At 36.1% G+C, this 13381-nt stretch overlaps 1 protein-coding gene across 1 annotated transcript; it reads right to left on the minus strand.

Annotated features, from left to right (window-relative positions):
- Window positions 1–1352: 1352 nt before the first annotated feature.
- Window positions 1353–10962, minus strand: LOC135078854 (gustatory receptor for sugar taste 64f-like). The gene is made up of 10 exons (XM_063973421.1): window positions 10766–10962; window positions 6514–6632; window positions 5204–5383; window positions 4522–4667; window positions 4126–4248; window positions 2933–3081; window positions 2533–2589; window positions 2254–2416; window positions 1695–1784; window positions 1353–1421 (listed from the first exon to the last, which is right to left on the minus strand). Exons 1-10 carry the CDS (start codon window positions 10960–10962, stop codon window positions 1353–1355), a joined length of 1293 nt encoding a protein of 430 aa, XP_063829491.1.
- Window positions 10963–13381: the final 2419 nt, after the last annotated feature.

Consider the following 13381-nt stretch of genomic DNA (forward strand, 5'->3'; position numbering starts at 1 on the left):
ACCACAAGAATAAAATCAGATGAGAAAAATGTCTTATAATGACCTCCGTCATTAGCCATACAATATCACCATTTACGCGGTAATGGTTCCTTGGCTAACCATTGTCAGTGTTTTATTTTATACATAAAGACGGTATATTTTAACGAGACTAACAACAAGTCATATCGTTTCATAACTAGGTCACTTTGTCGAAGCATTATCATTTTTATCCTAAAGAAATTAGCTGGAATTCGCTGCCTGCTGCTGTCTTTCCCGAATACTATAATCCGGACCTATTCAAAAGCGCACAAGTTTTGTATCTGTTTTCACATTTCAGAAACTTTTTTATTACCGTAGTTGGACTTGGCATGTCATCACACCTTTACGAGTATACTACAATTGTTTGCTGTTCTTTTAAATCCAAGTATTTTCTTTAAATTTTTTCAAGTTGTGCACTTAAGAAAACATCAACACTTTTTATGTCTTTTTGTTTAAAAGAGTTTTAGGTAGGTATATAACTTATTTCGAAATTCCGTTGTTCCACTAATAAACAAAATGGCGGATTTTAGTGACTGTTTGGCCACGAAACTGTAAAAAAGGGAAAAGGTCAGATACCATAAGACCACTCTCATAAGTTAGGAGCTACCTACGCTTATTAAAAAGGACTGCTTTGTTGGGTACCTATAAATATAATGTCTAAAAGAATGTGCTATAATAACTGATACGAGTATAAAAGTATCAGCTTATTTTCAGTAAGTGATCCCTCCTAAACAGATAGGTAAACCTCAAAGCGTTGCCCTAATACAAGAGTGCAAAACACTTAAAGAGTTCTTACTCGAAAATTCCCGAATAAAGCACAACATCACGTCGTAAATTCAGGGGCCGAACCGAAAAACCGTGTATGTAACAAATTCCCAGTCTAACCGACCACAAAAATGAGTAATGTTCTTCCGCGGGCTTGCCCCAGGTTGCGAGAAATAAAAGGGGATAAGATTTTATGGCGAAAATTGTGTATGATTTTTAATGACGTATTAGATTGAAACGATGTATGGCTCATTTTTATTTAATATTGAGTAGTTACAAGGTTCTAGACTATCTATACTAGCTAATATTATAAATTAAAATGTTTCTTTGTTTGATTGATAGGTTGGACGCGCTAATCTCAGGTCAGGAACCAGTAGTTCCTGAAATTAGCGCGTCCTATTTAAAGAAATGTTTTTGTCTTGGATACCCAATCGAGGAAGGCTACTGACATAGTGCAACGACTATTAGGAGCAGAGCATTAACGAAAAATTTTGCGAAGACGGGAAAATTATTCAAACTATGTATTTCACTAAGAAGTCGCGGCAACAACTAATACATATAGGTATGGTTTAACTAGTTTTGGTATCCTTATTGAATTGCAATAACACCAGCTCGTATGTGACGATGGTTCCCAGTAACTGAAAAGAGAAAGGCTTATATTAGTTAGCTAAGCACTGGAATCTTAAGTAATTATCATAGGAAATATTTTGCAACAAATATTAACAAAGATGTGTAGTGTGATGTGCGTTGACTGACCCAGCGGGAAATATAGTCCAAGCTAAAAAGCATTGATAATATTATTACCTAACAGTGTAACTACACATTACATATAGCGGCAACTCAGTGATTAAGTATTTTCTAACTTAAATAAGTAGTAGACAATAGAGTGTATAAAAATAATATAATCTTACAGTTAAAATCATTGTTTTGGTCACGTAAAAGAAATCCAAACCGCTTAGAGCCACTTTGATATTGTTGATTTGAGCTATGAACCTTTCAACCTGAAATATTAACAGTTACATTTGAGTTATTATTTGTAAAAACTCATCTCTACAAAATACCAACCGAATTGCGAACCTCCTCCTTTTATTGAAGTCGGTTAAAAATTTGGCTTGTTATAGCCTTCAAATTACTACACTTCACATTAGTCACGATAGAGCTGCAACTGCGCTTCTATAAATTGTATGAAAAGTAGTAGTGGTGCTACTTAAGCTCTTCAAGCTACCAGCGCACGTCCCTTCAAAAAAAAAGTGGTGCTACTGCAGCGTTTCCTTACGCCCCTAAATTGAAAGTGTCCTTTAGCCCTATTATTATAATAAGTCAGCAGACTAACGACGAGTAGAAACTCGGCATACTATTTAGGTAAAATATCGACAGATTTCTTAATGTCAGCGAATAAAAATAAACAAAAAAGTTTATACGCGTTGCGTAGAATTTAATGTTTGTAGTTTTTACTAAAATTCAACGTACCTCAACGTTAAACTTGTGACTCGGTATCTCATACAGATGGACCAAGGGTACAACCGAAGCAGAATGTACCCTGGCAGCTAACAGCAGAACCAGCAAGGTACGGGCCACCAAGAATGAGAACGAGTATGTGAAGTACACTGTATGTTCGATGCCGTGGACTGTTCTGGAAAAAAATGTTTTAAATGTACCCTACACACACACACACACACACTTTTAAGAATTCATGAAGTTTCAGTAAATAATCTGTAGGTTAATATTAAATCATTTAGTATAACTTACTTGTAGGCATTCTGGACCTTGAACTGGCATGCGACGAAATGTCCAGTTTGACTTTTGCTAAAAATGTGTGTTAAAGAACATAATTTAGATAAGTGTACTTCATAATAATAAATACAATATAAAAGAGACATACAAAAGGAATTATTACATAAACGGAACACCTACTTAGGTAATTTCACAATCTAGGATCTAGTAATATTAAGGTTAATAATAATTTTACCAATTTATAATATATTTTTCATCATCCACAGTTGGATGACTTGTATGTATTTGCCAAAGCCAAAAAGGAGAATTTGACCTACACTCCCCATGCTGGCAGGACGGATTGGGGAAAATGGATCCTATTTTACTCTCATCTGCTGGAATTATAAGGCTAATAATGTAATATGTTGTTACCCACTTTAAACTGTAGAACAGCTGCGTGCAAATCCAATACAAATTACTGCCAAAGCAAATTACTATGTAGATTCCAATTTGCTCATTAATCAGCTTTACCAAGCGTATTATTTTTAAATGTTGCGTCCGGAATTCGTCGCATGAATAATAACCCTGAAATTGTAGTGGTTTATTATTTTAAACTAAATAATATTCATTGTTATTCTTGCTACTTCAATATTAAAACAAAACATCACTCCTGCAGGTGGTATTTAAATTTTGTTTCAACGTGCAACCGAATTAACATAAAAAAATTATAGTTAGAATCAAAAAAGTATACAACTATAACGTTATACACGTTTAAGGCTGAGTTGCACCACCTAACTTTAACGGTAACTATGTATAACGATAACTGATGCTTTTTGTATAAAGTTTGACTGATTTTTGTCGTTTGTCAAAGTTTTTTTTTAGTTTTTTTTTTATTATTGAGTGTTATTGAGTAACACATGCCATGGTAGCTAGTGGAGTACTCCAATTGCAGTGCAGTGATTTAGTTTGTGAATTATGATGATTGTAATTTGTTAGTTCCTTAAGTTTGGTTAAATTCTTTTAGGTGATCGACTATATGGGTAATGTAGGCTTTGAAGCTTTTTGCTGTGTCTTCTTTTCTAATTATGTCTGGTAGATTATATGGGTTGATACTTAGCAAGCGGGATGTCATTTCATGGTTATATCGGGCTGAAGAAAATCTAGGGCACTGTGTTAAGAGGTGTTTCCAAGTTTGTGGAGTCTGGTCATCGCAGGGACAGCGGTCATCTGCGACGATATGGAAACGATGTAGGTATTCCTTATGATAACCGTGGTTGGTTAAGACCTGGGTGGTGGAAAAGTCCGGTCGGACGATCTTTATAAACTCCTGCAAGGTGTTGTATGTTGGCAGGAGGGATCTTGTATGGACGCAGGTGTTCGGGTCCATATACAAAGTTTTGCCCGATAAAGCAAGATGGTGCAACCCAGCCTAAAATTTAAGTTACGTTCTTGGGTATATTGGGCATAATATGTACATGTTTGGTTCGTGAAAGGGTGACACTAGAACAATTAGGATCATTGTTCTGTTACAAGTAAATGCTCTTGTCTATACTCACCTTAAGATAATTCATTTGACAATGGTAATGCTAATTAATGGTGACAAAATAAATTCAAATTTTGTATACTTACTTGTTTCATTGCATCCTCGAATAATTGATTAAGCGTTTTGAAATGCTCTGTGAGATACACACTGATGACCATGATGAGCAAATCATTGTAACTCCAGATGAAAGTAGCTTGGATGTTAAATAACTACGGAAAATAAAAATAGACATTAGTGTTTTCTTCCCAAGCTCTAATAAAATTAGTCATAAGAATGTTCAAGGTGAAGGTGTCGACCTAGCCAACTCATGAGTCAACTGGAAACGCGGGTCCGAAGTCTGCTAAATTATTGAGATGAACCTACTCGTATTACAAGCATAATAATTTAATTTTTCATGCGGAGTTAACGGGACTAAATTGTTTATTTACAAATTACTAATATTCTTTTCAAAATAAAAAATAACTCATATTTTTAACCCCTACCTCTGCTAGTACCCCTTTCCATGAGGCGTAAGATGTGTATGTGAAAATCCACGGCATGTCATAGTGAAAGAACGTCTCAGCTACTTTGTCGGGATCGCACACACTGGCTACTGTCACCCCATAGAATATTGAGAAGAGATGTTCAACTGAAATTATAAAAGTGCATTAGTGTTGGTTTACAGTTCAACACTTTAAAGTATTTTGTAGCATATTAATGCCTTATTTCATAAATGTTAACAGATGAAACACTCTTGAGTTGCATTTTTACAGAAATAATATATCATGTTTTAATTCCTATGACTTATATTAATAAGCCCTGTTTATTTAGGATAATTTCTAACCTAGGAAACTCTCTATGAATCTCTAGGAAATTATCATTATTATTTTCAGTCTTTGTCAGTCCACTTAATCAATGTCATAAACACCCCTTTTGCATCCTGTTTTCTTGATAATATCATCGCTCCGTCAAACAAAAAAAAAACAGGATAGGTCCTAGTCCAGATTTTTACTATTAATTGGCCAGCGTGAAAAAGATCAGGCGGGCTAGAAGCCATGCTAAAATCTTAATCTTAATCAAGGCTTTCAGGAGAAGACTTTTTCTAATCACTACACTGTATACTGTCAAAAATGCATACCAAGATAAAACAAAGCATTTCATCATAATAACACACGTTCTTCTTACCTAAAGCTGCTGCAAGAATGAAGACCATAATGCAAGTGCAATACTTAGATACGTCTGTAGTAAGAGGAGGCAGTTTGCCTTCTATGGCTTCCACTTTCATGACCAATTTCGGCCAGTACCTTCCAATCTTGGCCAGTATGAGAAACGAAATCGCACTTGACGAGTAGAAAAGAAAGTTTGCTGCAATCATAGTAATAATATAAGTCTAGCACTCGGTCAGTGCCTGAGGAATGGAAGCAGCACGGGATGGTTTTGTAACGTCAAATGTCAGCGAGACTAAGATCTCCATCAGATTTATACAGGGTGGAATTTTGTAATGCCACCTGGAGGGAAAGTACCCTTAATACTAGAAAATTTTACTCAAAGAAAACATTCCTTTATTTTTGAAAAGAAAGAGAACTGCATTCATAGATTTTCGAATTTTTTCCTAAAATTCACTTCCATACCATACAATTTTCTGTACATAATTAAAATAATTTAAGATTTCATGGTTTTCCTTTCATTTGATTTATATTTGTTTATTCAAGTTTGTTAGAGAGATTTCATCGTTATACTTAACCCTAACGATCGATGTAATAAAAATACAGGGTGTAATTTTTAACAGATTTTAGTTGGTTCGATTCCCGGGTGTGGCAAGCAATTTTTTGGAAATCTGTGAATGCAGTTCTATTTCTTTAAAAAAATAAAGGAATGTTTTCTTTGAGAAAAAAATTCTATCTACAATATTAAGAGTACTTTCTCTCCAGGTGGCATTACAAAATTCCAACCTGTATACTCAGTCACGTCATCATAATATGTCAATGTCACCCCTCCCATGCCGCTCCGATACCATCGGTACTGACTGAATTAATCGCTGGACCTACAGTTTTTATTTGCCTCAACAGTACAGACACAGATAATTATAGGCCTGGTTCAGATACAGCGATAATCGCGCGGTTACTGGACAGTTCTCGTACATTTGTATCAAACTGTAACCGCACGGTTACCGCCTCAGTGCCTCGCCTATGGGAACCACCCAGAAACCGCGCAGTTATCGTGCATATCCGAACCAGGCCATGAACTTTAAAAACGCATGTAAAGCCTGGTCCGTGAGCTCGCACACTCACTGCGGGCGCCTGGCGTCGCACAGTCGCGACAGCAATATAATTACGCGTGAGCGATAAGGATGGGTAGCTTGAGGTCATTGGACAAAATTCTTCGTGCTCACGGTCCAGGCTTTAGTAACAAAAATATTATGTATAGTCTTATTTGCTGTGGACTGTAACTAAATAATGAATTACGTTATGTCAATAATACCAATAGGTACTTACTAAAATTCGTAAGAGAAATGCGATTCTGCAGGAGCCAATAAAAAGTCATGATGGACATAAGGATTTGTCCAAACAAACTAATGATGTACAATATTGAATACCACGACCGGAGTGTAAATCTGAAAGAAATTAAAAGACAGTAAATCTAAAAACAACGTGACTTGTACCATAGCGTATAAAAGCAATTTTGCATACCAAGAATGAATCGTAATTGAGATAGTATAGAACTCAATGTATGGTTTATTAGTACGAACACTTTAATTGATGAATATAATGATGTCCTTATAAAGTCAAACAAACATTTACTAAAACCAAAGGTAAAAAAATTAGCTTCCCACACAAAGTTAACAGTCTACTATCGAAGATCGCTTATTGTTAATGAATGTTTATTTCGCAAACCCATATTATTTTAAGCTGCCTGTTTTGTGATTAAAGGACATTGTCAGAAACCGCCTAAAAAACCGCCCAAAAACATGAACCCATCATAATTATTTTCTATTTTTTTTAATACATTAAGCACCCTTTCATTCTAATGGACACTTAAGCATTGAAAAATTAAATAAATAAGTCTTTTAACGTTTATTCTATAATACTATTACAACTTCCGGACGTTTTGGTGCGTGGCATGGTCTAAAACCTATCAAGTTCCATAATTTTTGCCGATAAAATCTGTACGAGGCATTACCGTACTTTATTGCTGGGAGTCCATGTATAGTGATGTTCCTGCGGCCATCATAGACAATAAAATATCGATTTTGAAAATAAAATAAATCGATTAAACTGCTTAAAAGACTAGATTTGCGTTAAAAGCTAAAAAGATATTGACACTATTACAAGAAGCTATCTAAAGTGTCCAACTGGTCGAAGGTCGTAAATAAAATAAAAATAATTAGGACCATAAACTGATATCCATGGTATCATAACTGTAAAAGTGTCAGAATCCGATGTTGAATCCAATGCCAGTTGAAGTGTGAGAAACATATATCAACCTAAGTACAGTTGCCAGTCTCTCATAATCTATGCCAATGAGGGTTTTCGCGATTGAAAAATCCGCCAGATGGCGATACGTAGACGTGAGGTCCAAATGCTGCATGATTGGTTATTTTTGACATGACATTGACAGATATCCACCAATCATGCAGCATTTGGACCTCGCGTCTACGTATTGCCATCTCGCGGATTTTTCAATCGCGAAAACCCTAATTGAAAGACCAAATGAACTTTTATAGATTGTGAAAGAGAAGATAAAGATTTTATTATTTTATCAAAATCTTGCCACGAGGTAGTTTTTCAGTAGAAACCAGGATTGGATAATCGCTACAGGCAAGTATCAGAACATTTTATAAATATTTTTAATCGATTATATCCTTCTGAATCGTTTTAATAAATTGTCATTTTACTTTTTCAATTAAAACTTTTTCAATCCCTAGTCTTGTCAAACTGTCATAATGTCAACAAATTATAAATGTCACGTCAGTTGACTCAATTTCAGTCTTCTGTGCGTTTATTGTATTTTTATTTCAATGAAATAGTGCTAAAGGGTTAGTACTAAAAGTGAAAGCCTTTTTTCAGAAAGAAAACCAATGTGGTGCCCTTATTATTCATACTGTTTGAAAGTTACAAGTCAGTGATACAGAGTTGCCGACATTATAACTCCGTAGTGATACCATACCAAAGAAGAAGTTTTCCTAAACACACACACTTGTGTTATTTTTATATGTGATCAAATAAAAAAGATTAATTCTACTGCTCAAATGGAATAACTTATCCCAAGAGACCGAATATAAAAAAAAACCTCTCCATAGAAATTATCACCATCACGAGGATGTGAATTTTTTTGAGAATTTGATATTGGTCCTGTAAGAAAAGTAGTTGTATTTCAGTAGTAGAATCAACCCTTCTTGTTTCATCAGCAAGAGTAACTATAAAAACGCCCTGTAGGCAGGTATTATTAAGCTGAAGAGTTTGTTTAGTGTCAAAGACTGTCACACAGTGTAACTTAAATTGGCATATTATGATAATGAACATAAAAACTTAAATAAATATTTATGTTAATATTTTTTGTATTTATTTATTTTTCCAAAGCTTCACAGTGACAGCTGAAACAGCAATACTGTTGTAAAACTAAACTTGGAACAAACTGTTACAAATATTTTACAAATTAAAATAAAACCGCATGTTGCTTTACTTTCTCGTATAGGTAATAAATGTAATTAATGGCTAGATTACCTATTAATGTTACTTTGTTACCCTCAATAGTGAGGAGATCTTATAAAATGGTAACCCTGATTTTCATTGTCATTCAAGTGCTCTTTCTTCGCATAGGCTTCTGTGATTTGGCCAAGGGCCACACACATTGCGATAACATTATGCGACATTGATTTGATAGCAGCGGAGTGAAGTCTTGCGACTATGCAAAATGATACCCTGTAATCGTAGCGCATATAGACATAGACGGGGCGGGGCACATAGCTCGTAGAGCTGATGGCCGCTGGGGCAGGAAAGTTCTTGAGTGGCGACCACGAGCCGAAAGACGTAGCGTGGGCAGGCCTCCCACTAGGTGGACCGACGATCTGGTGAAGGTCGCGGGAGGTGCCTGTATGCGAGCGGTGCAGGATCGGTCTTCGTGGAAATCCTTGGGGGAGGCCTTTGTCCAGCAGTGGACGTCTTTTCGGCTGAAACGAACGAACGAACGATACGTATTACCACTATTTACCAGACATTACTATTTATTGCATACTCGCCGGATTACACGTAGGAGCACGCGCGTTACAGCTTCGGCCTTGCATTATTATAAGATCTTGTTCCGCCCTTTTACGAACTTCCTCCGTGAGGATATCCCCGCCGAATTCTATGATGAACCTATCAAAAGTCATATTCTGCAATGTCAACCCACCACAAGGTGGACCGACGACCTGATAAAGGTAGCGGGAAGGCGCTGGATGCAGGCCGCTACCAACCGTGCGATGTGGAAGTCATTGGGGGAGGCCTATGTTCAGTAGTGGACGTCCTGTGGCTGAAATGATGATGATGATGATGAAATGAATGAAAATGACAAATCTTCGAACGTGTATAATACCGTGCCAAAGTAATCATATAATTTTGGCACCTTAATAACTATTGTCGTTTTTGTTGTAAAGATCATGCAGCGCTACTTGCGGATATTATTGGAAAGAAAACTATGTGGGCTCTAGATCTGAAGCCGCTTTAACGAACACGAAGTGCTCATACAATGCGGCGTATTTTCTTCCAGTCTTTAGTCAGGACTTTAGTCGAATTAAAACCCCGGTTGAACGTGATATAGCCGCACTAGAATACGATGCTTTTTTGCATAATCGCAAGACTTCGTTCCAGTGTCGACCGAATGTTATCACGATGTATGTGGCCCAGGGGTTACCGTAGCCGCTAAGGTTTGAAACTTCTTGCTTAAAATATTGTAGTCTTTGGCATAGACTACGATGGTAGTCATGGAGATAGGAGTTTGTTATCTCGTGTCAGATGTAAATGGTGAAAAGAAAACTCATGATTCGTGGTATTTTTATGTAATATGTAGGTATTTTATAAAAGTGGAACCCCGAGTGATCTCCAAAACCCATTCTATTATTATATACGATTCGGCTTCGATATCTATAATACAATAGGAGTTTATTTCATGTGTCAGATGACAAGGGTGGAAACAACCTACGATTCATGTTGTTTATTTACGTGCAATATGTGGGCATATTGTAAAAGTGGAATGCCGAGTTGTATTTCTAAAACTTGTTCTATTATTTTATACTATTTGGCTGCGACTCGGCGTGACGACAATACAAAACATTTTTCGCGAATCGGTGTTCATACATTCACACAATACATTAGACGCCATGTTGTCATAAACGACATATTATAAAATCGCTGTGATTTAATATTCTTAATCATTAATTTTATGGCAAGTGTCCATCAGGAATCATTGTTCTTACACACAGAATCGTATTATTTCGCTTTCGGGTAGTAATATGTCAAAATTGTTGGTTCTTTAGGCGAACAATGTATGGAGAACGAACATTGTCCTTTCTGAACAGTATCAAGATTATTTGCGACACAAGGATCGCTGAACGATTTTTTTTTATTGCAACAAACCAAGTATTTTTTTGGCTAACCAAATGATTTTAATGCTGCTTTTAGTGGCTATGTTATTACGGCTGATCATTTAATTACTTCTCATTGTTAATGAATTAAATAAGTAGTAAGTAAATAAGAAATAAAACATTACCTCAACCCATCACTCCGTTCATTCATCAACCCCACCAAAGGTAGAACCCCCAACAGTCTTCCAGAGAACAAAGTCAGTCGCAGAGCTGAATGTAGACCGCCGATGTGTTGTCTGGTCACGTTGAGCTTTCTTTCCAGGTCTATTGTCTTTTTTTCCAGGTCTGACTTTGGAATTAGGAGGTTTTTGATGAGTTTCATGTTTTTTTTGCTGGGAAATATGAGACCAATATTGAAGTACAGTCGACAGCACGTCAACGTAAACACTGTGGTATCTTACGTAGTTGCGATAGGGGCGACTTTGCAATGAAAATGTATAGTCTGATGTGCTGTCGACTGTACAATAAAGTGTTTAAAGTAACGGTTCTTCAGCTCATACGGTAAGAAAAACCAAAGCAACATGTAGCCACGTTTAGTAATTCTAAAATGTGTCTGTTTTTCTGTTTTTTTTTTGTTAAAGCTTTCACTAGCTGGTGTTAGAAAACAGTTAAGCTGTTTGAATTTTACAAAAATAGTAAGTTATCCATATAAAATTAAAAGCTAAGTAGACTAGAATCACCTCATACTTTACCTTCCACGTTCACAAACTCTGAAATCATGGAGTTATTATAGTAATAATACTTCAATGTATGAAAATGAAAAGAACCTACTACACAGAATGTATTACACCACAATATTATTTATTCAGTCACCACCTCTTCTAAGTGTAGGCTCAGTGACATTAACTTCAGTTCAAACAAGTTTCAAAGTCGGACTGAACCAACAGCTCCTATCGTGAACGATATGTTATTTTAAGCAAAGTGAAATATCCACCTTATGCTGCAGATAATAGAGTGCTGTGAAGTCAAAAGGGAGGATTTGATATGTTTATTTAGGGATGACTTGTATCAATAAACAAGACCCAAAGGGTGTCGTTTACTTGAATAGAATAGAATAGAATAGAATAGAATAATCTTGAATAATACTTGACACCGTATCGTATTTTCCAGTGTTGTACGGGAAATATCAGTCAGAAGTTTCATAAACAGTGGAGCAACGTTTTATGCAAATATTTACTTTGTGGCTCCTAAACTACCCTAAAGAACTTTCTCTCATAATAATAATATTTTGAAAGTAAAATTGGATCTTTAGCTTTTTTAATTTCATAATTTATGTCAGCCATTGATGACTTCTTTCCGAAACTTCCTTCAGTTAGTGTGTGTAAGACTATAATAGTCAACGGAAAGAATAAAATATGAATCAAACAAAAAGCTCGCTAATTCTAAAAAAATCTCTTTGTTCATATCACATACAGAAAAATTGGAAAAAACGGCTTTTTTTTTGCATAAATTGTACCCCAATTTGTTAATTCAGAATACTTGTATTCAAAATCGAATATTCAAAGCAAACTTTTTCTAAGCTTTTAGTTTGTCAAGCATGAAAACAGAAATCAAAAAGTAAAATCACGTAAAGTCGAGCGCTCCTCAACATTTTTATTTACCCGAGACGCAAGGGAATTTCAAAGTTTTCTATTTGGATAACAACGTTTTATGCTAACGTATGGGTTTCCTGAAAAACTCATAAAGTTTCAAATTCCTCAACTCAACCCGGTAAGATTCCTTCAGACTAACTTAAAGTTAAGTTATATCCTTAACCCTGCATACCAAATACCTCAAGTTTCTCCATCTGGAATTCTTCAGCTTTGCAACGTTTGTTCTGTGCTTCAAACAATAAAGTGTTGTTTGCATTAGCTTCTTTTCAGTAGGCTTTGCAATCGAATTCGGCTACTAGGCTACCACAGAATGTAGAGTCAGTAGCACAGTCATATACAGGTAAATTAACCATACTTTTTCCACCAAAGTATTACTACTTCAGAGCCACTTTTTTGCCGCAGTAATATCTTACAGTAATAATGGAGTGTAGGCCACGTACCGGAAAACGCAGCGTGGGACGTCCACAAGGTGGATCGACGACCTGTAGCCTTATTCACGTAACAAAACTTCAATGACAACAAATCGCTAAGTTGCGATCCTATCGAGTAATTGTTCTATGGAAAATGACCCTTGTGAATACGGATTTAGAACTGTTTTTCAATGGAACGACTTCTGAACGTCAGCGATATCTTCACTGTCAAAATACGTGACCCTGAATCCCTTGAGGTTGGCACTATCTATAACATTAGTTATAATATCGTAATAAATTGTTAACTGTATACGAGCTTACGAAACAAATTAATTTGTGTCAATTGAGAGGGAGCTGTTTTATTTACATTTTTAATTTCAATACAAGGAACGGTAATTCTTATAAATTTCTGAAAGCCGGACAACCTCTTTTCACGTGCAGGCAATTCACCATCTTCTCCGTCTGCACCGGTGGCGGTTCAATTCCAGTCACCAAGCCGCCAGGAAAAAATCCTTTCTTGCAACAGATAAAGGTAGCAGGAAGGCGCTAGATGCAGGCCGCTACCAACCGTGCGATGTGGAAGTCATTGGGGGAGGCCTATGTTCAGCAGTTACTGCTGAACATAGGCCAATCCGTCTACTGTAGACGTCCTGTGGCTGAAATGATGATGATGAATAATACAAATAATAATTATTATATTATATTACTATTAAGCTTAAAGACGCTTTTTTTTCTTTCT

Source organism: Ostrinia nubilalis, chromosome 2, assembly GCF_963855985.1.
Source record: "Ostrinia nubilalis chromosome 2, ilOstNubi1.1, whole genome shotgun sequence".
NCBI lineage: Eukaryota > Metazoa > Arthropoda > Insecta > Lepidoptera > Crambidae > Ostrinia > Ostrinia nubilalis.